General features: G+C 41.3%; 1 protein-coding gene across 1 annotated transcript in view; it reads left to right on the top strand.

Moving 5' to 3' along the window:
- Window positions 1–529: 529 nt before the first annotated feature.
- The window catches only part of pparab (peroxisome proliferator-activated receptor alpha b), a 28,897-nt gene continuing 2,515 nt past the window's right edge, over window positions 530–26,911 (top strand). The window contains exons 1-5 of the mRNA XM_069695320.1: window positions 530–698; window positions 14,009–14,257; window positions 16,258–16,421; window positions 19,893–20,031; window positions 23,605–23,804. Coding sequence (XP_069551421.1) covers window positions 14,050–14,257; window positions 16,258–16,421; window positions 19,893–20,031; window positions 23,605–23,804 — 711 coding nt within the window. The 5' untranslated portion in view covers window positions 530–698; window positions 14,009–14,049. The remainder of the gene's footprint in view (window positions 699–14,008; window positions 14,258–16,257; window positions 16,422–19,892; window positions 20,032–23,604; window positions 23,805–26,911) is intronic.

Genomic DNA, 26,911 nt, shown 5'->3' with positions numbered 1-26,911 from the left:
ACCATTTCATTATAGATAGCTTTGTTTATGCTTTGGAGCCAGTGTGTGATCAGAGCTTTCTGCCCTGAAAGCTGCATGGAGCTGAATTAAACAGCACTGAATTGACTGGGAAGGAAACTTGGATGACCTGAGGAGGGTCATGTGAGGATAGTGTCATAGGCATACACGTTTTTTTTTTTACCAACCTCTATTCATTCAGTTCAGCATCATTGCATTTCGTTATAAACCCCATAATCTATCCCATTATCTCTGTCTGTAAAATCTCTGTATTCTGTAGTGTTGGCTTTTGCGGTGCAACGGTGCACGTTTAAGTTTAAGAAGCTTTTCCGGTCCGTCTTGCTCTCACAATGGTTAGGGGGCGTCCTCCGCAAGGGAAACTGCTGCACTCTTTCCATTCGCTGAAACTATAGGTGTGTCGGGGGGGTAGAGAGACAGAGAGGGGGGGGGGGTGCGCTTTCTCTCGGCCAGCTGTCAGTCATGAGGTCACTTCCTGCGGGTGGGAGCACTACGGCTCTGCTTTGTATGGACGTGGTGGGGGATTTTTGACAGCGGCAGCGCTGTGGGGAAACAAACAAGCGCGGTGTGGCGTTGGGGACTATTTCATCTCTCCTCGCTCCTCTCTCGCTCTTGCACCGACCTCTTCTCCCAGCCCAGCGAGATCTCCGAGGATATGGCGGCTTCGGATCGCGCTGTCTACTGTAAGTAAGGTAGATGTCTTCATTTGGCCTTTTATCCAAGAAGTGCACCCTCTTGCAGCAGCTGAGCCTGTACGTGTGAGGGAATGCACAGTACACAGACATATTTGCAGCCTCCAAACAGTCCTCCAGTTTTACAGTTTTGTCATGCGCAGGTTTATTGTCTGCAAGCATCTGGGGCACATTATTCTTTTCTTGCAGGTTTATAGAAGTATTGTTATTGTATGGTGAGTGGCTAATCTATTTTCAGTCTGCACGCCTGCGCAGTCAGATTGGCGCTTGCCCATCAATATCATCTCCCTTTGATGTAAGCTATTCATCAGAGCCATGCACTCAAAACAAAGGCTATTTACTGCCTTGTTTGTGAACCTTATTACTCTAATAGTAACTGTGAAGGAGCTGTGGTTAAATATTAGTGCTGTTCATCGTGAATTCAGCATGTTTAATGCACCTGTGGCAGTGCGAAAGGTGATAAAAGGTCAATGCAGTGTGATCAATTAAGCACAGTAAGCGTCAAAAATATGCATGTGCTGCTTCAGTCAGGTGCACAGGGGACATGGTGCTCTGGTGGCCAGAAACAGCTGCACAGCACCTGCACATGACCTTTTGAATGTAGAGATTGTTTCCAAAGTGCTTCAAATAGCTTCATGTTAGAGGTGGAGTTTGCGATTCTTAATAGAAATCCTATATTTCTTGATCTTTTTCGTGTATTTTTGGGAATTGTTCCACTTATTACATGGCAGGAAGTGAGAGGAGGCAGAAATGGGGGTGATGACATGCAAAAGGGTCCCGACCGGACTTGAACCAGCAGAGGCCCAAATCCTTTTCTATAAAGTGCTGAAGTGATGGAGGGATGAATAGGTGAAGGAGTAGTTAATAAGTAGGTGCAGGTGCTGTGTAACTCCTGAAGTACCCGAGGCAGTTCTCTCTCCGGTGACTCCTTCTCTCCTTGTGTGTGAACATGCAAAACTTTCAGAGAACCACGAGACAAATTCAAAGCAAACATAAGTGTGTTTTATATAGCTTGGCCACAGTGTTATATTTTAGTTTTTGTGTTGCATTCTGCAGCTCAACTAATGATTTGGTTTCAGATGAAAAAGCTCACCATCTTGCTGTGTTTACTTCTTAATAACACTACTAATCTGTGAAAGTCAAATTTGACCAAAGTCCTGCAGTACCTGTCTCCTTCTCCCCGAGAAAATGAAAGCAGCTCCTATGTCTTATTTGTTTACTCTAACTGTCCACCGCTAGTTGTTATAGACTGAAATACCTTTAGTTGGAATACATATGTTTCCAGAGTTAAAGCATATATGGCCCTTTTTAGCTGTTTATTCTTGTCCACAAACCAAAAATCAACCTCATACTTTGCTTGAATTATGTTTTATTTTTGTGTTGTTGCATTACTTTGTAAGAAGGCAATAGGTCTGACATACCACAGTGACTCCGTACTGATGTGTGATGGCTGAAGGTTTGTTTATGTTTTAAATGCACACATTTTGATGAGAGTTCATTTTTTAGATCAAATTAAAATTGGAAAATTCTGTGAAGTTCCAGCTCTTGACAGTGAGACTCTGAAGATGATCTGAAGACTGATGCTCCATTCTTTGGTCCACTTCTATTTGCATTGAGAAATAACTCAGTCCTCTGTGCGCCAGGATTCTACATAAGTCCCTCTCTATTTCTCTACATTGCTGTGACATTCACCTTGGGACCAAAGGTCTTCACTCGGGAACAATTTTTACACAGCAAATTTTTCTGGTGAGCAGGTTTAAAATCTATTTACAATTGCCAAAGAAGAATAAATCATGTCATGGGCTAAAGCATTTTTCAAAAGATAATATTGAAATGTGCAAACCAAACCCTGATCAAATAGTAAATGCAAATACCTTTTTAATTTATGGGTAGATACCAAGTGGGTGGTGTTACTGCATCAGAGCCAGTATTTAAAAAAAAAAAAAAAATGTAGCTTTAAAACCCTTTCCTGTAGTTAAGTTCTGCCTCTGTTTTACACTGGCGTGTAGATTTTGTGTCCCTCAGATTTGCTGCTGCTGCTTGTAATTCATCTTCACTATCGTAATGAAATGGACAGGATGTGTTTGCCTTATCTCTAATGCACAGTGAATGAAAAACATATAGAAGCAAACTGGCTGAACTGTGCCCCTGCTCAGACAACCATTTGTGCTTCTGCCTTGGGGAACCTGTCCTGCCATTTTTTTTTTTTTTTTTTTTCTGTTGTTAGTTCCTGTCCAGCAGAGCTGCCACGCTCTTGACAGTTTTATCTCCAGGAACCTGAGACCTGTAATCGGCGTGGAGAGATGGAGACAAGAACACAGACAGACAGAGGCAGAGTTTTTTTTCAACTCAGCTCCTCAAACAGGACTTTCAGGTTCTCTTCCAGGCTGAACAGTATCAAGAGTTTATCAACTGTCTCTTGCAGCTGGCCTGTAAAGAGATGTATTGTAGGTATGTTTAGCAGCAACATTGTTCCAGTGACCTACTTTTCAAGTCCCTGCATCACAGAGGGTGGAACAGCAGTGCAAGTTACTGTCTTAAATCCTAACAGCAGGATTTGTTTAGTTTGCAATACAATTTGATTCAAGACACACTTGAACTGTAAGGACAGGTGTTTCCAGAAGCTTCTCAAACCTCTTCTCACCTGGAAGAGCGATCACAAGCTTCTAGTAAAAGGTGTATTACATGAAGGATGTTCTGGGGCACTCTGGAAATAGACAGAAATGGACACACACAAAGAGTGAAACCTCTGTCAACAGAGTGAACCAAGGAATTCTGACCTTCTGTATCACTGATTGTTGCCACTGAATTGGATCTACGGGGCTGCTTCAAAGGCTTTGGTAAAAACCTTGATCTTGCCTCAACAATGCCATAAAATCAAACACATATGTATTCACTACTTTATTATAGAGGTAAGGTAATCTATTGGTTACCTTACAGCTATCAAGATGGAGAATAACATGATCGTGACTGTGATAACTTTCCAAAGTTGTAAAATCCTTCCTCACATTATAGACACACGGCTAGTGTTTAAGTGTCTGATAAGCCCTTACACTCATGGTTGTGTGATATAAACGGGACTTTCTGGGTCAGATTTCACTTTCCTGTCGATATCTGTACGAACACATTCACTCCAATGCAGCGTTTTTCACTCATTGCCTATTTTCAGTCTAAATGAGGTCTTAGCACAACACACTCTGGCTGCTTGTGGTCACTTCTAAGGTGTGTTTGTTTTGCAACCTGTGTCCTTTACCAGCCAGTTTTGCCCTTCATCTGAGCCCGGTCTATTCCCCCTGAGCCTTCCTTATGGTAAAGTCCTTCAGGGTTGAATAGGATTGGGGGCCTACAGCCAGACTTACAGTAAGCAGCTCTGGACAGGAGATTGTCTGCGCTAATGATCGGGGAGGGATGCTGTATGTAAGCTGAATTTGTATGTTAAACCAAGAGGGTTCTTGACTGGAGGATTTGACTGGTTTCCCGAGCAAATGTCTTTCTGCTTACAGTATGTGAGCGTCACATCTTTTCAACATCCTGTTTGTGGAAGACAAGCTCATTGTTGGAAGATTTGCTCTTTCTGCCTTTCAGCGGGGTCTGATCATTGTCCACGTGAGATGAAGGCATGTAGAAATCCTTATCAATGATCTATCCCATGCCTTATCTACTCTCATGTTGTAATTATATTCCTCACAAAGCCTGCTCTCTTTTATCTTCACTCATCAGCTCCGACAGAAACTTCAGTTTTGACCTCTTTTTACTTTGATTTTGTAGTAAAAAAAAAAAAAGAATGTGCTTATCTGATGTCAGCTTTGCATGTTTTAGTGTATTTCAAGTCTCTGACACTTGTATGGAAATTGAATTGCGCTCATGGGGTCATGACAGATGACCAACGTTTGAGGCAGGTAGGGGAAAGATTGTTTTGGATCAAAGTTGCTATTTCTGTCAGGGTGAGTTAAATGAATTATTTTGACCCTTTGGAGCTTAATTAGAAACAAATAACCATCTTACTGCATGTCAGCTGTGTGGCTTACATGCTTACAAGTGTTGTTTATATTTCATTAAGTAGGAATTTGTCCTTTGACTCCAAACATCTCTTTAAGGATTCATTATTAACAGCTCATATGTACTTGCTGAATTCATGAGGCCAAAAGAACATCTTGGTCTTTTGTCGTGCACTGATCCTACTACAGTAGCAAATTGGTGTTGTTCTGTCACCGGGCCCGTGTGTTGCATGCCTCCCCACAAACACGTAGGCTGGTTTTGGCAGCCAGAAAGGGGGGGAACTCAGGACTCCAGTGTCATGCTGGAAAATGAAATAAGATCCACACAGCTGTCTGAGAGGAGAGAAGTGCTCCCAGTTTCACATTTTCCTCATCTCTGTGATTACTACTCTATTATTTTCCAGAAAGGCAAAAACTCTCTTAAAAGAGAATTCCAGTTTATTTCAACCTGCAGTATTTGCCATTAATGTGACTTTTGTGGCTCCAAGTGTCATGCTAACTTTGCTCTAGTATGTGCACATAAATACACTGTGACATTCAAACTGAAATGACCTTATATTGCCCTTATAACGGGTCTGCAGGGTTATCTGCTATTCTGAGTGTCCTTGTAAGACATTGTGAGCACAGTGAAAGTCAGCATCGCACATGTAGACAAACTACTGTGTGCCGATGAATAAAGTGTACCTGTAATCATGTCACCTGGTTAGTATTCCCTAAATGGAATTTCCAAATGGCCTTTTCAGTTGGCCAACAGGGATGACCTTCCATCAGACTGAAAACAAAAGTATTAAATGATGTATGTTAAAATCAGTTTTTTTTTAGTTTTTTTAATAGAAAACTGCAGGGAGCTCATGTTCTCCTTTAACGGTACTGTGTGGATTTCGGGAAGTCTGACAGCCCTATGGAGAAGTTTTTCTAAGTGGATCCCTGTTTTGTCTCATGCGCATGCACACTGAGATCAGTGATGTCACGCTACTCCACTGATGGTAATGCATCAAGAAGGGCAGCAATGCACCTGTAAAGACAGGGAGGAAGAAAACAGCTTGCCAATACAAATAGATGGAAACAACGTAGGATTCTAATTTTGTAAGTGTTTAATGAGGGAGAAACCACTTTTTAATCCCGTTTGTTATACCTTGAGCATATACACAACACTTTTCGGTTGCTAATACTGTGATGTAAATAAAACTTTTGTTTGTTTACCAGAAAAGCCCACAGGGTACCTTTAAAACAATTTTGGAAAATTCTTCAGCGAACTTTGGTCATGGCCTATTCTAGTGTAGAAGCAACTTGTGATTATTTGCATTGTTGATTAATTCATAGATGTGTCAGTAAATTTAAAAGAAGAGAAAAAAACACAAAAAGTTAAAACTGTGACAAACCAAATGATTTGAAGTGACCCAATAAAACCTGGATAGATGTTTTTGATTATTTATTGAGCGCTGCCGATGAGTTCTGTGGAAAATGCTGATATAGCAAGCTTTTAACAGTTTTGTACATAATAGTTCCGTTGTCATGCATAGTTACTGTATCTAAGCACATGAGTGTAAAAAAGCTTAGTGAAACTGAAAAATGTATCATGGTAAATATTAGTTTTCTTATATGTTTGAGATTCACTTTGCAGATGATGTGCACTGTTTGCAAGGCAAACCCTGCATTTAGTGCACGTATTAACCTTTTTCAAAGTAATCTGCCAAAAGGGAAATATTTCTTTGGGCTCAGCTAAAAAGAAGTGTAGCAGTGACATCACAACTATTCATGGTTCAATAGGAAACCTATAGTGTGATGAGGAAACCTGAAGCCGGCATTGTACATGCAATCACAAAGGTCTTGTAGAGATAACAGTATTACAATACACAAAGTGCCAAATTAAAGCAGAATAACACCGCAAGGGTCAACTGACCAAATATCTGCCAAACATCTCACAAACTACACCAAAGGAGAAATCACCTATAACAAAGCCTTGGCAACACGGTAAGAGTGTGCAGTATCTCGCAGTATCTCACCGGTGTTTCGTCAAGTTAGGCCCGCTACACCTCGGTACGACTCAACAGCCGTCAATGTGTCCCAGAACTACTCCCCTCAATACACACACCCATCAACCCTGCTCTACCTGTTTTACATCTAACCTAGTATGACTTGTGCCTACAAACTTCTGCAACATTAACTTTGCTCAAAGCCACAATATCATACCTGCCAGACATGACCACCACAACCTGTCTTCCTCCAACATCTTGTATCCAATGGATAAACTTTTGAAATGAAAGAATTTCTAACCTGTTGCGTGTATTTTTCTGTGAATATAACATATCAGATGCAAATGATCGTTTGAATCATCATTATTTCGATATAACCTCGAACATGCCTGAAAAGGATCTTTCATGAGTGCTATAAATCCAGAACAACCTCATAGATCATAATCAAGTTAAGGTCACTCATACAGATAATACAGGTGACTTAATATAGCACCATGTGGTGTTGTCAGCCTGTTTTAATAGACACAATTATTGCTGGCTTGTTACCCCAGCCCGACATCTGTCCACTGATAAAAGCAGCTGGAATAGATCGCAGCCATTTCCTCACTCTGAAATTTATAGTTTGGATGCGCTGCAGGGAGGTTTTGTAATGATGGTTTGCTGGACCCTTGTGACTGATTTGGAAATGAGTACAGAAGTGGCAGCCAGGAGCCAGCACTTGGCACAGAACTGAGGTGGAGAGTGTTGTCAGCCATTAGCAATTATAACAGCTGGGAACAGTGGAGGTCGAGCCTGCCGTTGGTCCAGCTGTTGATACATTTAACACACACACAGCTGCTCCATTGATTCATTTCTCAGTGCTTCAGCATTCCTTTTAGTGTTTTCGAGGTTATTGAACGCTAACATTGACGTAATACTTATGGTATAAACTGCTTAATGTATCATAAAGTGAACCTAAAAATACCTCCTCCCTTGTGAGAAACAAAACGTAGAGACAACAAGAGCTGGTTCAGTTACAGATACTTTAAAAGTGTTATTTTTACAAACCGAACCTGAGCTAAAATATTAAAGATACTAAAACGTTAAGAGGACAGAGGCACTGTCAGATGACCTCAGCACACATCAATCTGCTTGAGTTGTATTTTTTGTCATTGTCTGTGTTGCTGCAACTGTTTTCCCCCAAACTGACAACCACAGGTAATGATTGCTTCCACTTCTAAATGTTATTCTTCATATGGAGGATGTCAGTATATGTCTTTCATGCACTTGTTTTGACGCCATGACACACACACATGCGTTCATGCAGGAACACTTTCCAGCACGTAACGGTGCGCCATAAACAGCCCGCGTGAAGGGTCAGGTCACATAGACCTTTGAGGTAACGTGAGACACTGTTACATTGCGTCTCCTGGCCGGTCAGATTGAATGGGCTCTTCTCTCTCTGTCGTTGAGCTTGTACGAACGCTTTTATTATGACACAGAACACGCTCTCAATGCAGAGGTCAAAGTCCACTGGGGTTTATGTAACTTAATGTTTTATTTCTCAACACAGTGCAGCAGTGGATGCTGAATATACTGACAGCCAAAGCTCATATTGAGTTACACTTGAAACAACAAATAGAAAGACCTGTTTATTTAGGAAATCAGGAGAAACATTTTCATGTATGTGGCAGTAAACACATCTGACCAAAATATTAAATAACGTACCACTAATTTTGCATAATGTAGCCCCGATACTACAGATTATATACAGTTTGGATATATTTTTGAACTTCAGTTTATGAGATCTGCTCTTAATCTCCAGTACCACACCACATTAATATACTGTTGTGTTGCCAAAAAATTATAATGTAAAAAATGATAAGGTACCTAGTGATAGAATACTCAACTCAAGCAAGACTTAAGAGTCTTCTAATTGATTTTTATATTGTGCAAAAATCAAAGGACACCGATGGAGAAATTAGAGTGAAAAATCAATAAATAAAATTATAAAAGATACCGGACATGTTTCAAAGTTAAGCTCCTAAAGGTTAGGTTAGGTTAGGTAGTTACTTTATTAATCCCCGAGGGGACATTTTTTCGCTACAGCAGCATACAGAAGCAATAAGATAATAATAGAATAATAGAAAAGCAATAAAATAGCAGTAAAATAGCAGTAAAAAATATAAAATATAAAATGCACAGTATATACAGTACAGTATATATCTATATATATATTATATACAAACAACCAAGAAACACAGTCAACAGTGTTATTGTTATGTGATGGATTTTGCCAGAGGTGAGTTATTGTACAGTCTAATTGCAGTCAATGAAACTTGCAAAGACACCAGTATGGAGCTTCACGTCTAAAAATAGCTGCCACAATTTGCTTTGTACTGTAGATTTAACTGTCAGTGACCTTGATGGTGACCAAATAACTGGATGATTTGTTGACTTTCATACGGATCATCTATCACAGACCACAGCTAAAGTCCAATGTCAATCTCTTCCACAGTCTGCACTTTGGTCAATCTCCATAACGATAAGAGGGCGCCACAGAGCATATCAGCCCCGATTGATAAGGGTTCACTCGAGTGTTTACACTGCAGGCACGGTCTGTGATGAGATCAAGCAGTGAACTCTTTAAACAAATGGATGGGCTGGCGAGTCGGCCCTATCAGCCCATGTTCCTTCTCTATGACCACTGTTGTGTCCCCCGCTGACCTTCTTTTTACAGCCAGCACTCGGGCCACAAGATGGATGATTAAATATTAACCTGCAGTCCATGCTCTCTCTCTCAAACACATATGTACACATGCACACACTGAATGATCATACAAACTAGTAGAAAGCTGGATGTCACACTGTCAGCCACCAAAGTTGCATGGAAGACTTCAAGGTTTTGGATCAGGAAGGTAGGGTAACAGGGTTTTGTTATCATTGGATTTGAATATTCTACAACCTTTAATTAATGACTATATATTGGTAGCAATGCTGATTTTTCTCAAATGCAAGGGAAACAAAAGTATGTGAGCAATTTATTTTTCTTCCATTGTCTTTTCGTCACCTAGCTACGTTCTCCTGAACTTGGCGGTACCACAGTGTTGTTCGTAATGTTTGTCTTTCCACTCCTTGGTTAGACAAGCCCATACACACCTTTCATATCTGGGCCTGCTCCCAGCTTTATCTGTGATTTCTTGTCATCACACTCTTTGTTAATTGTCCTCCTTCTTATTGGATTTGGAAAGCTTTGAGCTTCAGATGTCTTCGATGTCTCAGAGACAATAGTTGGTCACTGAGGCTGCATGACTGTACCAGAAAAACCTATGTGTGTGTGTGTGTGTACAGTATACGGTATATGTCACAGGACCAGATAACATGAGTTCCTTGAGTGATGGATGTAACTACTGAGGCTTTAAACTCAACAGTGCAGGTGATTTGTAGTTCATTTTGTTGAAGATCTCAGTTGGCTTTAACTAGCCTCATGCTGTTTTATGTCCTGTGCAGGAAGCTGTCTGCAGGCCTGGGCCACGTTCAGAGCATGTTTATCTGCTTCAGCCTGAGCTCATACAGGCTGCTTCACGGCCTGTTTGTTTGACGTGGGTCTTGACTGCATTGGGTGAGCGTAATGTGGGGGCTGGGTGACCACGCTGAAATCCATCAGACTGTATGGATTATTTACGCTACACTCGCACATCCAGCCATGTGGTCGCCAGTAGAGAGTACTAATAAACATTGAACCTATTTTTGCAACAAACCTTAATGGGATTTATTGATTTTAATCTGAGCTTGAATTCTCAGTGATATTAAGTTGTTGTCATCCTCACATGCATGCTGCCCGCCCTCCGCTGCTGATTTTAAAGCGTGATTTGTGTGTTGGCATTGCCATGGCATTGTCATGGCAACCCTGGTGGTTGGCAGTCTTTTTTTTTTCAGTATAACACCCCTAGTCCTCTTTTGGGCCCTAACTCCATCCCTGGTGCACACAAACACGAATGACCTTGCTCATCTTCCACTCTGCATGCACGGTGCCCTCAGCAGGCTTGGTTGAGCGCACACAAGAGAGGTCTTGACCTATGTGACAAAGGCTTGCTGTTACCATAGGAACGGCTGTTTTCTTTTCTCCCTGCCTCACTTGCTCACTCTGTCTCATTGCCTATAACGACCCTGTAATGTAGCTTAACTGACATTCTCCCCCCCCGCCCCGTCTCTCTCTGTCTTTCTCTGTCTCAATCCTCTACGGCTCTGCAGTCTGCAGATAATCGGCTGTGTGTTTACAGTCTCATGTATGTTGTTGGCAACACGAGGGTAGCTTGGAGCATCACTTCATAGCTGCTGGTCGGGAGGTCGTGAGTTCAGCCAAGGACTTGTGTTGTGTATGTTATTTAAATACAAAGTCATGCATGCACTCTGTGTTGACACAAAACCTTATCATTCAGTCCACTTTAGATTGATCCATATCTGGACTGGTTAAGAAGTTTTAACGGACCTTTACAGCCACAAATTCCTTCCATCTTACCATTACAATACATGTGCAGGTTAATGGAGTTTTATGTAAACAGAGAGTATGCACATTAGTCAAACTGTAGCAAGAAGCTTCTTTATTTTCCCCTGGAAGCATTATTATAATGAGATAGTGCTGAGAGAAGCGAGTGTACGAAACAGGATGTCCTCTAAAGGAAGACCTGCAGGTCAGGAGCTAGAGGCTGAATGCTAAAGAGGTTTACTTTGTGCTAGCAGAGCTAACACTGCCTCCATTCAGAATTACAAGTATATTGTAGCTCAGTAAAGCTGCCTGCTGACATGTCAGGCCTCTTTTCATTTAGTCTTTTTACAAAGTGGGTATCTACAGGGTCTTTACTGTCAGAAACGGTTTAGTCTGTCTGGAATTTGATTGCTGATGATAACATTTATTTCATTGCGTTGCGATTTTTGTCTCAGGGTCTTGATCTTGTGTTAAACCTGAAAAATTACATAGCAGTTTCACTTAATGGTCTCACTAAAAACACTGCTCTTTCTAAATGCTGTCATGATGACATCTCAACCTTTTCTGTGATTTTTGTCGATATTTTGCCTCCTTTAAGAATGTGTTTGTACAGGTCTTATGTTGTACTTCATAGGATATTTATTGGTACCATGTCTTTAGTGATGTAAGTGGTGACAGCATTTGTTATGTCTTACCATCTGTTGCTTTTCTTGTTGTCAGGTACTTTTTAGCAGAATGATTTTGCTCAGGTTTGCTGATTGTTTTTTTCTGTGCCAAATTCACCCGGTATGGTCCGATATGGTACAATGTGGACAGCTGGATCCTGAAGGTTTTCATATACTTCATATTCTGTGTGGTGCTTCATTTGCAGATAGTGAAAAGAGTTAGCTGTCTTAAATAGCAACCGATTACCAACAGTTTGCAAATTGCCATTTCAAACCCAAATTACCTCTTGGTCAGTGAAGATGATCCATATCTCACAATTAAACCCAACAGCGTAGATTGAAAGTCTGGTGTTGTCTGTATTTTGTCTCCTGGTGCTGTTTGTTCACTCATTTTTAACTTCGGTCATGCCTTATTAGGCAGCTACACTAGCTTAACTTTGGGTTGACTTTGTATGTCTATAATAGCACATTGCATGCACTCTCAATACTCATGTGCTCTAGTCTGGCCCACTATGCTACATGACACATGCATGGACTTTTGAAATGTGCTTTTGATTGGTTGAGGTATAGGTCCTTTAATGTCAGCTTGCGAGCTTAGTACAACAATTAAGATATGATCATGGACAATAAATATCACACTCCCTGAGCTGTTAAATTTACTTGCTGTGTAGTCGATCTCAACTTGTAGGGACCTTCTTGGGTTTCTTCCATTCTATTCCTACTAATCGAAAGGTCAAAATGCCATTAAAAGGGAGATTATTTTTAGTATTACTAACAGTAACATAACATGTCGAATCACTGTTACGTAATCTATTTTATTTCCATTTGCACACGAGGCAAAACGATGCAAATATGATCAGTAGCTGTTTCATACCATTCGTTTCGAGCAGAGAGGGCAAGAACTTTTCGAGCACTTTGAACTTTTGTCTCTCTCTCTGTCTCTTCTCAAATAACTTGCACTGCAACGTACAGAGAAAGTTGAGGTTAAACTTAAAGGTGATAATGTTTTGAGGTGTGGGGTATTTCCATGCGCACCTCATAACTCCTCCGAGTTCCCACTATGCAATTCAGCAAAATCTCATCTATCTACTGTACATGCCGGCCGGTCGTGTTTCCTGCTGCCAGACCCAGCTTTCCTATCGCAGCAGAGCCTTAGCACAGCCCCGTGTCCTACATTCATCCCTCCATATGTCTGTGCCTCTCTCTGTCCTCCGTCTTTCTCTTTCTGCAGCACTGAGGTTGTGCGGATAAGATTACTGTATTTGGAGTAAACAGCTAAGAGGAGTGGAGGGGCCTGTGTTGTGTCATAAGATACCCCATGTCCCTTCATTCCTTCATGGCCTGCTGACCCACGTGCATCACCTGTTGGTGTGCATAGCCAAACATTGCATCAGCCCTACTCATTAGGCCAACATGTATTAGCCAGTGCTCTAATGCATCATGTGCACTGAAAGATAATGGAGTATTACTCTGTGACGTTGATGCTGATAATAATTGTATCAGTTTCTCCTCTGTTAGTCTGTCACTAACAAGACTGAAATATCTCAACAACTATTGGGCGGCTTGCCATAAAATCTTGTATATACATTTATTGTACCCAGAGGATGGAGAACTTTGGTGATCCCCTGGTTTTTTGGGGGGGATTTTATTTTGTGCCATCAGCAAGTCAAAATCTAGTTTGATCTCTGAGCATGTTCTTGATAGACTGGCAAAAAAGGACTTTCATGGCTGATGGATCAATTCACTTTTCCTTTTGTGCCACAATAAGGTTAACGTTTGTGGTTGTGATGACATGTCTCAGCAACTATTGGATGGATTGACATGACATTTTGTACTGACATTCATCTCCTCCTCAACATGAATTATGATAACTTTCGTAATCCACAGACAGTGCCATCATCAGGGAAATGTAATTAGCAATGCCCGCATGCTGACATAAGATTATGAACATGGTGAACATTATATCTGTTGAACATCAGTATGCTAGCATTGTTATTGTGAACATGTTGCATAATGCATGTTGATACAGTCTCATGTTAACACGGATGCAGACTTTTAGTCTCCAGAAGTTTAGACAGACATGATCTTGTCCTCCTCTGTCTTCCTGTCTGTGTTTCCATATCACCTATTTGACCTCCCCCCCCCCCACACACACACACACACTCCCACCCTCCCTGTATTCCTGCATCTCCAGTCTGATGAGTGAGAGTGACGCCAGCCCGCTCCTCCACCACAATGGTCGACATGGAGAGCCACTACCATCCCCCTTCTCCCCTGGAGGACTCGGTGCTGGACAGGCCCCTGTGTGCTGATGATGATTTCCTGGGCGGCATGGAGGAGCTCCAGGACATCTCTCAGTCTATCGACGACGATGCCCTCAGCTCCTTTGATGTCCCCGAATACCAGTCGTCCAGCAATTGCTCTGAAGGTTCTACTATCCTAGGTAAAAAAAAAACAACAACAAAAACACGTCACATGTCTCTTTAGGGTATTAATAATCGAAGCAGATGACAATAGGTGTTTGCTTCCACACTCTCATTTCACAGTTACTAAGTTTGCCCAGCAGCTCAGTGTAATCCACCTGCCATTGCTGCTGTTGTCAGAGTAGGGATGCTCAGTTTAGCCCCTGATCTCTAATTTGCTCTACCTGAATGTTTAGAGGGGACATATGCTTTGGCTTATTTAACCTCCTGCCTAACCTCCTACAACAAGGCTGTGCTACAATCCCTTGACAGCCCTGTCTTTAGATTGTCTGACTGACCCACTTTTTTCGTACCTGTGGGCAGCAGCCCTTTCATTGATCAGTGTGGTGGTTTTTCTGTCTCTGGCTTACCGAGTGTCTTGGTTCATTTTCCTGCCAATTCCTTTCAGTATTTTATCATTGATTAAGTTTTTGTCCCACACCTTATTTGCCCCGTATCTTCCCCAGTCTCACCTCTCTCTTCCTCCTCTTCCTCTAGCCCTTCTCTTTGCCCCATATCCAATGAGGAATTCACACATTCCTCAGCAACCATGTACAACCTCTCAGGAAACATCTACTTTGCTGTTGTGTTTCCTCATGAATAGACACAGATGTCCAAGGCAAATTTATGCTCCGACAAAAGTATGCAACAAGTGAAAAAGCTGTGAATGGTCCAGAAAGATAAAAACATTTAATGGAAGAATGGAGGGTGTGAGTGTAGGAGCAGGAAGGAGAGGAGAAAAGAGAAGGCATTGTGTGGAGAAGGTATCACAGAAACATGTGACGATGTCATGGAAAAGTCAGTGAGAGGGTGTTGAGGATTTATGGGTACAGAGCCAGTGAGAGACAGGAGCAGAAGCAACACCAGCATGTTTTTCCTGTCCATGCTCAGTTGAAACATGTGAACTTTCACCAGATAGGAACACAGCTCACTGCCAAATGCTGCTTATCCCAGCTCTGGCGTCTCACGCCTAAACTCATGTGGCTTGACTTAGTGCCACTGTTTTGTACCATTTCGTCTGTGCTATTTGTGTACCAAGCAACTTCCACCAACCACACAAGGTGGAATTTAAAAAAATGTTGGCAACCTGTGGAAAACCGTGTGACATGTCATCCATGAGGAAGATCAGTACGACATAACACTGTTATGCTTGTGACAAACAACACAACCGCGGACGGCATGCTAATATCTCTGAATAAATAGTTGCTGTGATGAAACAGTGTCTTTGATGGCGCAGAGAGGTCAAACTGTGCTTGAATTTCACCAGTTCTTTGCCGGTGGGAGATGAGACAGTAAAGGTGTATTCATTAACAAACACAGTTGCCATTTTATTTTTTACTTCAGATTTTTGAAGATGATGACTAAATTTGTCATCTGATTGTGGTGACAAGATCAACTTCTATTTTGTACTGTGGGCTGAAACAAAATACGATTAATTGTTCTGCTTTTCTAAAACTATGAAATTGTCTCTACCATGTATAAAATACACAAGAGACCAAAGCAAACATATTTTCTGAGCTTCACTAGACATGATAATTATGACAGGGGCATATAAGGTGTTAGAACAGAGTTTGTAGCTGTTCTGTCAACACGGAGAGCCACAGAAAGGCTTCATACTCTGAAACTGACACAATTAGATGTGTGAAGAATGAAACAAGTACAAAGTCCCTGTGTACTTTCTTACCTTTACACACCTGCTCAATCACTGTGTAAAGTAGGCATGCTTTTGGAGAACTACTAGCATCAGAGTGTTATATGTGGCTGCTGTCTGTGGTTCTGCATCACAAGTCTTGTTTGTTCCTACTCTACATGTAAAACTTTAGTAACAGGTCATTCCCTGTTTTTTTCACATTTCAATTCAAGTTATCATGGTATGTGTTAACATTAAGAAACCTTATCATTGAATTGCTGCTGTCTGCAGTAGAAGCGTTCGTTGGGGGCAATAAAGCAACAATACATTTAAATTGAATGTGTTTTATAGATGCCCTGACGCCAGCGTCAAGCCCATCCTCGGTTGTTTACGGGGTGGCAGCGGGCCAGGAGGAGTTCTCATCTTCCTCCTCATCACTCAATCTGGAGTGCCGAGTGTGTGCTGACCGCGCCTCAGGCTACCACTACGGAGTCCACGCCTGCGAGGGCTGCAAGGTGAGACAAAGATATAGACATATACCGCAAAATGATTTAGTGAAACAAGTGGTTCTGTCTTTATGTTAAATGTTGGGGAATACTAGCCTGGTGCGAACCAGAGCCCAATTTCACTCCGTGAATACCTGGGAGAATCGTTTGCAGTTGATCCATTCTACTTGGGGTAGACCTCCGGGTAATTTTAACCAATCAGCATGTGCCGAAACTGGCCGACACTCTGCCACTGCTGCAACTACCCTACGGCCTGTGTCCACCAAAGCGTACAGCATATATGTTTTTTAAGTTTTAATTAACCCCGGCAGCTTGACGAGGTGCTCAAGCGTTTGTTCTCCACTGAACACTTAATGTGCAGCGATTTTTTTTTTTTTTTTTTTTACTGGTCAATGACAGTCTGACAAATATTAGCACGGCGCTGTCACCAGTCATCCAATCACAGTGAAGGCGGGGCGGGTCAGACGCAGTTAACCACCGACACTGCTTGCTGATTGGTCCGCCCTTCAGCGTAGCTTTGCAAACGCTGTGAGCCCAGTTCGCAGACGGTTATCAAAGCGAAGAAAACTGAAGCTGTGAGCAACAGTCGGCGCAGCGAGGCGAAGGCAATACCAGACCAATGCCACAATTAGAGCCAGAGAAAGTAGGTCCTGTCAATGCCGCTGCCTTAAACTGATCTCCCTTATCTTTTCCCCCTTCATTGTGTATTACTTACTGCAGCTCTCTCTCACATTGGAGTTATGTCAATATCCACCAATCTCCTTCTCTTAAAGTCACCCGCAGTGAAGCACAAACAAGCCAAGAATCGCCTTTTGACGACACATTAACCAGTTTCAAAACCGTAAATCATGTTTTGAAATGTAGCGCTGAAGAAAGTACGAGATGCCAGGCCGAATCCAGAGGTGGTGCGTGTTGTGAATAATGATAACTCCGAAAAGCATCAGAATAACCCGGCTCGGCCTTCACACATGGTCGCTCAATAATCTTTCAGTTAATTGTTCACCAGTTGTGTTGAAGAACAACCCACGGCTGTTCATTAAGCGGTGCCAAAGGACAAAGATAGGGTAAACTGAGGTGTTTGTGCATTTCTTTTTGAGCCTGTTTAGGTGTGTCAGTATTCTGCATTCTTGTAAACATTTTTCTTTTCTATTGGTTACCTGAAGGGGAAAACAGCAGAAAAAGAACTGCTGAAGGAAGACACATTCCTGCACCTCTGCACTGTGAACCCACTGAGTTCAACTAAATGTATCAGCTAAGACATGGATATTAATGTCAGGAAGGGATACATAAAGTCAGTGAAAGTAGCAGCTTACTGAAGTGTGCGCCTGTGCAATACTGGAATGATTATGTTTATGTAGTAGTGGATGTGCAGTATGTATGTGTGAGACTGTGCTTACATGCATCAGTATAGAAGTGTTCTATACTACACAGAAGCCCTGGTGGGTCCACAGATCAGAGTCAGAGCTGTGTGGCTTAATGCGAAGGTGAAGTCATAGAGCTATAAAACAGCTTATCACAAAAGTCAAGGTAAATATGTTGAGTGTTACATCTAAAGGGACATCTGTGAGAAGTGGCCTATCAGTGCTTAAGGGTACTGGTGAATCTGATACGTGTGCAAAGTGAGTGGTAATGATGGAAAATAAAAAAAATGAATAGATTATTGGCACAAACAGAGAAGTTATCCCTTAAAACGTCTGGAAAACCTGGTAATTTAACACGTACATTTAATATTAATGACTACATATATTTAAAGTCATAGAGTGGGGAAACAACTTTTAATTTTTGTTACTGTTTTCTATCAACAATTCTTCATGCACCACAGGACCCTCTTGTGAGCTGATTGGGAAATTCAGTTTTAAGGCCTTTAAAGCAGTTAGTTGTCAGTAATTGTAAAGTATTCTAGTATCAAATTATTACACACACATATGCATTTACACCCTCCCATTAGTATTTGTTCATGTAACAGTATGAGGAGGAGTATGACCTCTGTTATGTCAATACAGTGAACTCTCGTTTATCGCGGGGGTTACGTTCCAAATAGAAACCGTGATAGGTGAAATCCGTGAAGTAGTAGCCTTTATTTTTTTTACAATTATTATACAATGAAATACTCCATAATACATTGAAACCAAAGAACAAAACCTTTTTACAGGCCCAAGCATTTGTTTAACAAATAAAAGTACTGCATAAATGTTTTTTTTTTACAAATAACTACTGTACTGTAAAATAATAATTTTAATCATCAATACGAACTGAAGGCTTCAAATTGCTGAGATCGGCACCGCCCCACTGCGACCCGAGTCATTGGATTAGAACGGGAGGAAATGAAAAATGATTATGAAAACAAATACAAAGTACAGTCGGACAAATAGTGACTCGTGTATTTCACTGCTCTTCTGACTGAGCCGCTGCATCCTGACTCCGCTCTGCAGCGGTTCTTTCTTCTAAAGCCGGCGGTGCAGGTGTGGTTTTTCGAGAGAAGAACATAGTTATCGGTAGTTGTTGTCGCTCTTTTTTCTTCTGGGCAAAAAGATTCTTATAAACCGACATGCCACCATCGATTATTTTTAATTTGGCAAGCTGTTTTACATACGTGTACATATTAAACCGCAACGTTATTGACAAACAGGTAGAGAAGAAGCGGAGAGACTGTTTAGCCAATCAGAATGCAGAACACAATGCACGATGCAAATCCGTGAAGCAGCGAGACCGTGAAAGGTGAACCGCGTTATAGCGAGGGTTCACTGTACACTGATACTTTATGACACTGGACACAAGCAGCGTCAGCATGAAGCCCATTTGGGAGAAAGTCAAATTCTGTTTTTCAAAGGGTTAGTGGATGAAAGTCAGTTGGAGTTACTTAACACGTGTTCACGTGGTTGTTGCATGTCTGTGCAATCCGGTGTAGTGTTGTATTGTTGGACCATTTGTGTGTCTTTCAGACTGTTTGTGAATGTCTGCATGTGTTCTGACCCACTGGGTAAAACTTTTGGACAAAACTTAAATGTGATATGAAGAATGGCTAAACGTGTGATTGGGCAATTCCCCAGGATATTTCTCTACCCTGCAGCTAACCACAAGTATGTAGTTTTGTCCATCTGTTAAATGTCTATTTTTGTCAAGGTTGTGTAAGCGAGGAGAAACTGATGGTGAAATGATGTCTCTGACATTGTCACTTAGCTAACAAATATATGCTTCTCTAACAACATTATTCTTAACAAAGAGTTGGCAGATTGTTCTTTTTTTTTTTTTTCTAAAACTGGTTGCATAACAGTTCAGTTTATTAAAAGGTAATTCACAATACACCGTGATTTTAGGTTTGCAGCTTTCAGAAGCTTTTAAAGGAAGGTTTTACTTTTTGAGTGATCTGGTCTGTAGTTTTCATAGTTTCATACAAATGAAAACAATTTCATTACAGCAGTTAAATGTTTGCGTCATGAGAGCAGTAAGTAATTTTTTTCTTCCTCCTTATTCCTTCAGGGTTTTTTCCGGCGGACCATCCGTCTGAAGCTGGAGTATGACAAGTGTGAGCGCCGCTGCAAAATCCAAAAAAAGAACCGCAACAAGTGCCAATACTGCCGCTTCCAGAAGTGCCTGTCGGTGGGCATGTCCCACAACGGTGAGTCCTACAGAGCGCGGAGCACGGCAGGTCTGGTCAATGCTTCAACCTCAGCAGCTCACACACGCACGCACACACACACACACACACACACACACGCACGCACGCACGCACGCACGCACATCCATGGTTCTCGTTACATTCAAACACACACCACTTAATAGAGTACCACAGTTGTGCCGTTGCCAAAAAAAAGGCTGAACAGACACTTGCGCAAAAATAAGCAACCTAACATCACAGTTAGGTGTTTTGGGTGTTAACATTCATGTTTAGGAAAGTCACTAACTTTAGGCTATTTTACAGCTGTACAGTATGTCTGCTCCAAAATGTCAATATTTGGACTATTTGTATTTCCCTTATTCAAAAATAGACCAGTTAAATCTGCAACTCTTGGCTGAACCCACTCGACCGACTCTCACATGACTTAATAGTCTGTCCAGCTGATTAAGTTATTCTCAACTCACAAACACCTTTAGAGAGCACGGATCGTCTGGTTTCCTGCACCTGTGGCTCTGAAGATGAAGAACACATTTTTGTAGATAATCCAAGATTAAGTAATCGTCAGTAATGATAATTAATCACCAATTATACTTGTGCATGAATCGCACATTTATTGGTTTGTTTTGACACTGAAAACTAATTTCTATTCCTCTTGCAGTTAAAAAGGTTGCATGACAAAATACATTGGTTAAGAGAATAATATAATTTTTTTTAATCTTCAATGGGACTCTATGACTTTGTCTATTGACTATATTTAACTGTTTATCTCTGTGACTCCATTCTTGTAATGGTATGACTTTTTTTTTTTTTCATTTAAGTTACAATATTATTGTGATACTATCATATTATATCGTGTGTGTGTGTGTGTGTGTGTGTGTGTGTGTGTGTGTGTGTGTGTGTGTGTGTGTGTGTGTGTGTGTGTGTGTGTGTGTGTGTGTGTGTGTGTGTGTGTGTGTGTGTGTGTGTGTGTGTCAGTGTATTTCTGCTCAAGGGATCAAAAAGTTCAATGCAATCCGTGGGTTCACATAGATTGTGCATACTTTGCAGATATCCCATCCTGGTGGTAGTGGACTTGTGGAGGCAGCAGCAGGCGTCTTTCTTTTGTCTCACTGAGTTATTGACCGGCGAGCCTTCCCAATGCTTCCTGAAGACACAGCGTAGATTTTGATGATTATACTGCCTCCAAGCTCGACAGTAGTAGTATTTCTGTGAGCTGCCCTTCCTCTTACTGTATATCTGTATTGAGTTCCATGGACCTAAATGAAACTGGGAGGAAGGACATTTGAGACCAATGCAACCTAATCTTCTGAAGTCAAAGGATACTTGCTAATTCTGGGGGTTTGTTACTGTACTGTACAGTATCGACCACTAATTGATTTCACAGCTAAATGTAATCATGACGGATATTTCCTCATAAAATAGCTTTGCAGTTTGAAGCGTTTTAAATTCAGCATTAAACATTCATTCAAACATCATTAGGAATGTGAAGACTTTAGTTGCGTTATAAGTGAAATGTATTCATTAAAATGATGAAGCTTACTATACTGCTTATGTTAATTTTATGAGATTTTATTTATTAATGTATTTTGTAACATAAAATCCTGTGTTACTGTCAAAAACTAAAAACTAAATAGGTATAAATACACAACTAATTCTGGTTTAGTATAGCAACAATTTACATTTACTGATGAGTTTAGTAACATTTGTGATCATTTTTTGGGACACTTTTATTCTAAAGTGGACAGTCCAAAGTTGTCTTATTTTGAATTCCCTAAAGTTTACATTGGTTAAAATTCCAATGCAATGCTATACTTATTTTCTGTAGCATGCTTGCATCAGCAAGATCTCTTGGGCGGACCGACAGACTGTCCCCCCACCCACCTTTAGCTCCCTTCCCTACTTGAGTCACACAATTACCCCCTCAAACCGGCTCTTGGGAATCGGTCTTACAGTATGCTCAGCTTAACATCAATCACTTCCTCACTTCTTAATTAGACTTGGCTCCTATCCAGGCGTCCGCTGTGGAGCTTTGCTGGCTGCAGATGATCCATCTACTTTGTGAGCAGTAATCTAATGGGCCCTCATGCTGTCTGCTAGTTCGGCATCGCATCTCTCCTCAGTCCCTCTCAGTGTGCGTGGATTTGTTTCATCAGCAGGTGCCTCAGATCTTCTTTTATGCTCTTACGGTCTCATAAAAGGCAAGCAGTAGGTGCACCTAGATGTTGTATTCTCAGTGAGGTATGCATGTGCATTTAATGTTGGGGTTTGTGCACAAGCCTGTTCCCATTGAAACTGGTGAGGCGGGTTAAAAACAGTTCAACTCTAATCTCATTAGTCAAATGGGATCAGGCCGTCCGAGAGGGGCAGGCATACTCTCGTAGAAAAACAACTTCTGTGTATTGTTGAAGCACATTTCACTCGGCTGATGCTCACTGTGTAATGTGTATGCCCAAGTCCTTATTGGTGAAATTCATAAAAAGGAAAGTCCATTTACCTTCTTATGTTAAACAGACTTGGATTCCATTTCCAGTCTTATTTCCTTCTTTTATTTGAGCTTTTTTTTTTTTTTTTTTTTTTAGCATTCAGAGCTTTCCGAGGTTATTTTGGATGCAGTTGCTGTCAGGGTGAAACTGCATCATTAAACTGGAGTAGACATTGTCTTTGAAAGTACCTTCTATGGTAAACTGCTCTGTGTTCTTCCTGACCTTTTGGATTGCTTTTTTTTTTGCTGTAGATGTATTGTCCATTTACTGTCCAGATCAAGTTTCCAGCTCAGGTTTTGTTCTGTGCTAACACATCTAGTTGATGTTTTTATAAAACCAATAGGAACAAAATCATCTTTCTAAAACAAGAATTTGACTTTGAAATTAAAGTCTGAAGCTGTACTTTGGTCCAGCTGTAAGCTAACTCATTTACTGACAATAAGAAAATGGCAGATACTGTACTTGTTGCAGCACTTGATTGACGTCTTTGTGGACAACAGTCCAAAAAAATGGTCTTTGATGTAGTTTATCATTCAGAACCAGCACACCATTTGAAATCAAATTTAGGTTTTAGGTTTTTATCTTGGCATGTAGTCTACTGTGTGATGTTCGGGCGTGAAGCCAATTAGACTTTTACATTTCTTTGACAAGCATAATATGTACGAGTTTCTTGTTTAGATTACATGCTGTCCACAGATCCACATATTTACAGAAAAAAAAGGCTTTGGCCCCATGAAAACAGAGCGGCACAGTCACACCACGAATAGCCCACACTGCTTTCTGCAGTGCTATTTTTGAACATTTCATCGCTACTTGTCCGCAAGCTTTTTGGTTTTGGGTAGATTTTATATTTTTAAATACATGGAATAATTTTGTGCCGATATTGTTGTTTCACTCAGCCTTTGTCAAGTTTCCAGAACTGGGTTTACTTAGAGCAATCAGTGTCATCCCTATACTCCTATACAGTCGTTTTCTCTGTGTTTTGTGTTACATTTATTACATTTTTTTGTAATATTGAGTACATTGTAAATTTAATCTGTAACTTCTCAGTTTTAGACTGTCAATCTGACTCTCTGTCTACCGTCCACAGCCATCCGGTTCGGGAGGATGCCCCAGTCAGAGAAGCTAAAACTAAAGGCGGAGCTGGTGACAGGGGACAGGGAGGTGGAAGACCCCCAGCTAGCCGACCAGAAGACCCTGGCCAGGCAGATTTATGAGGCCTACCTCAAGAACTTCAACATGAACAAGGCAAAGGCTCGAACCATTCTCACGGGCAAGACCAGCACCCCTGTACGTTGATTAAGAGTGGTGGGTTGGTGAGTGGAAGGTGTTGTGTGTGTGTGTGTGTGTGTGTGGATTGCACATTCACGGGTCTGAGTTTCCTCACGGGCCAAAGTCATGTTGTCTTGCAACCTTTAATTTATTTCTTTGCTGTTGGAGTGATTGTGATCTCATCCTGAGCACATTTGAAATTTGCAATCAAACTAATGTCTCAATATGACCCGGTAGTCAGTGCCTCAGAGATTGCATGCAGTGAGCCAATGACAGAAATATCTTGCTCAATCAGCAGAGTAAGCCAACACACAAGCTGGACAAGGAAATGTCTGTTTGCACAAAAATGATTGAAAGAGCCAGTGTAAGAGCACATCCCTTCTCCCTTCGCAGCCTGTTTCCCTCCATGCTCTTTTCACCAGCCGTCTCAAATCTGCACGACGACATTCCCCCCTCAGATTTGTTTCTTGAGCGGGCAGGGTCAGGGAGTGCAGGCCAGAGTTGTTGTAAATTCCTCGGATGGATGTGTGTAGGTGTGAAATCGGTCAAGAGCGACAGGTCACTTCAAGTCCGCATCCAAGTTCAAACACAGACCTCACCCTCTGCTTCTGCAGATCAAAGCTTCTGATGAATAAGCACAGTGGTTGGAAAGCACTCAGTTGGAAATGCACATTTTGTTTGATCTTACTTTGCTCTCGGAGCTCAATCATCGTGTCTTTTATACAACTCTGAGCTTCCCATGAAAGTCTTATTGTACTATTGGCCTCAGCTCTGTGAACAAATGACAACATGAGATTGTTTATCATCACTATGGCACATTTTCTATTTCGTCAGAATTTGCATCTCATCACAATTTTTACTGCGAATCAAATAGATATCTTAAAATGATGGGGTTTTTTACTGCTGGAGTGACTATTTCTGCCAAATGGTTGAGCACTCTTGAGAAAAAGTAGACCTTCTGTTTGGATTTATTTATTACTGTACCTGAAAGTGAACCAGAAAACCTTAGGTTTTACTTGTTAGTCTGAATGTTAAGGATAAATACTGAAAGATAATTGTGTACAGGGAACATCGGTTATTTCGTCAGACTCAACAGGTTTTGCTGTGGTTCACTCTGGTACAGTTCCTGGCCAGGTGCCGACAGCCACCCTGCCCCTTATCAAAATCGTTGGGACAGACTGCTGCCAAATGGGAAAGGCGGGTAGAGCAAACACATCAATACTTGGATAGTCTTTGTGATGGAGCAGGGGAATGTATTATCCGAAGCATTAGGTGGTTAACTGTGATACCACAAAAATGCTGGGGAATTATTTTCATATTCTGATAGAATTGCATGTTCAAGCCACACCCAGCTGCCAGCCTCATAACCAGGAAAGTGAGTATAAATGTATGCTAGACAATACTTGTCGATATTATTGTATGTTCATCACAATTATAAATGTCAGAGACCCCAAGCCATCCTCTAAATGTTTGTTGTTTCAAATGAGTCTAATAACAAGTATGCATAACTCCTTCAACCAACATGGTAGAAACGGAGGAAATGGGGGATGAGACAATCCTGGGTAACACAATTATTTGTATTATTCACCTCTGCACCAAGGGGAGGAGGATGAAGGGGCAACCATTTATTAAAAAGTCTATACTGACCATCATTACAATCACTGGGCCATTAAATTTGAAATATTTCACAATAGCGGAGGCTATATTAATACCCAGATACTTTATTTCATTCGATTTCCTCATGAATCGCTCTTAAAAGTGAGAAGGTTCACCTCCAGTTATTCTTACAGTCAGATGTCTTGCCAACAGGATCAACTGCATGTGATACAGGCACTAGACATATTTAATGTAGGGATGTCAAAGGGTAATATCATCAAGTGAATTCACATTTGACTTTAAATTGTACCCATAAAGGTGCAAACCTCAAATGTCTTCTTTAGCATGAATAGCACAAGCTGTTGCCTCACACCATGTTTGGGATATATATAGCAAAGGAATCCAACTAGTTTAACAGCTGAAGGGGTCAGTGTGTAAAGCTCTAACCTTGTGGCAAAGCATAGGGCCAAAGACACACCTACTGTCTGTAATAAATGAAACAGATACGGCCATTTGATCCTGTAAAATGAGTATCAAAAGAAGCAGCCATTCTGCAGCTCTGCTGGGAGAGTAAAGCAGCTTCACCCTGAAAATAATTTGCAGAAGAATGGGATTATTACTCACAGCAATGCACCTTGGTCTGTGAATATCAAAGGCTGTACCCTCTCTAGGTGTGTCACCAAAATGTTGGTGCTTTTCTTAAATTCATAGTTGGCCAGGTGGATAAAGTAAACTTTGGGGTGCACACTTGATCGATCTGATTTATCTATCAGCTGATGATCCCCAGATGCTCCTGTGCACATGCTTCAGTGTCCTTCGGCAAGACATTGAACTCCCAAGTTGCTCTCGATGGCAGCTCTGCCGCCACTGGTGTGTGAATGCGTGTGTGAGTGGGTGAACGGGAGGCAAACTGTAAAATGCGTTGAGAGCGCTAAGGTGATTAAGTGATATAGCCTTTAAGTGCAGACTATTTACCATTTTAGTTAGCAAGTGTTCGCCTGCTAACATGCTACACGCAGACAGCGAGCTCAAAAAAGAAGCAAAGTATGTCTACAATGTATAACCTTTATACACTGTGTATGTACACAAAGCTTCAGTCAGAAATTTTGGTGCAGCATTAGTTTAAGATTCATAATTTATGAAATTATTTGTAGCATCACCATGTTCAGAAATACATTATGTTTGTGATATCAAATTATGATTATATAATGATATTATATAATGGTGGTGCAGTGGTTAGCATTGTCGCCTCACAGCAAAAAGGTTCCGGGTTCGAATCCGGTCCTGGGCCTTTCTGTGCGGAGTTTGCATGTTCTCCCTGTGCCTGCGTGGGTTCTCTCCGGGTTCTCCGGCTTCCTCCCACCATCCCCAAAAAACATGCACCTCCCCAGCTCCTCCTGTCCCCCCGCCTAAGTGTCCTTGAGCAAGACACTGAACCCTAAATTGCTCCCGATGGTGTACCATCGGTATGTTGTAAAGCGCTTTGGATAAAAGCGTCAGCTAAATGAAATGTAATGTAATATTACACA

This window comes from Brachyistius frenatus, unplaced genomic scaffold (assembly GCF_029030835.1).
Source record: "Brachyistius frenatus isolate BFR_SWC_R1_liver_20210118 unplaced genomic scaffold, ASM2903083v1 Contig_19, whole genome shotgun sequence".
Classification (NCBI taxonomy): domain Eukaryota; kingdom Metazoa; phylum Chordata; class Actinopteri; family Embiotocidae; genus Brachyistius; species Brachyistius frenatus.
Note: the sequence above shows the minus strand (reverse complement) of the source record. Positions and strands in the feature narration are given on the sequence as shown.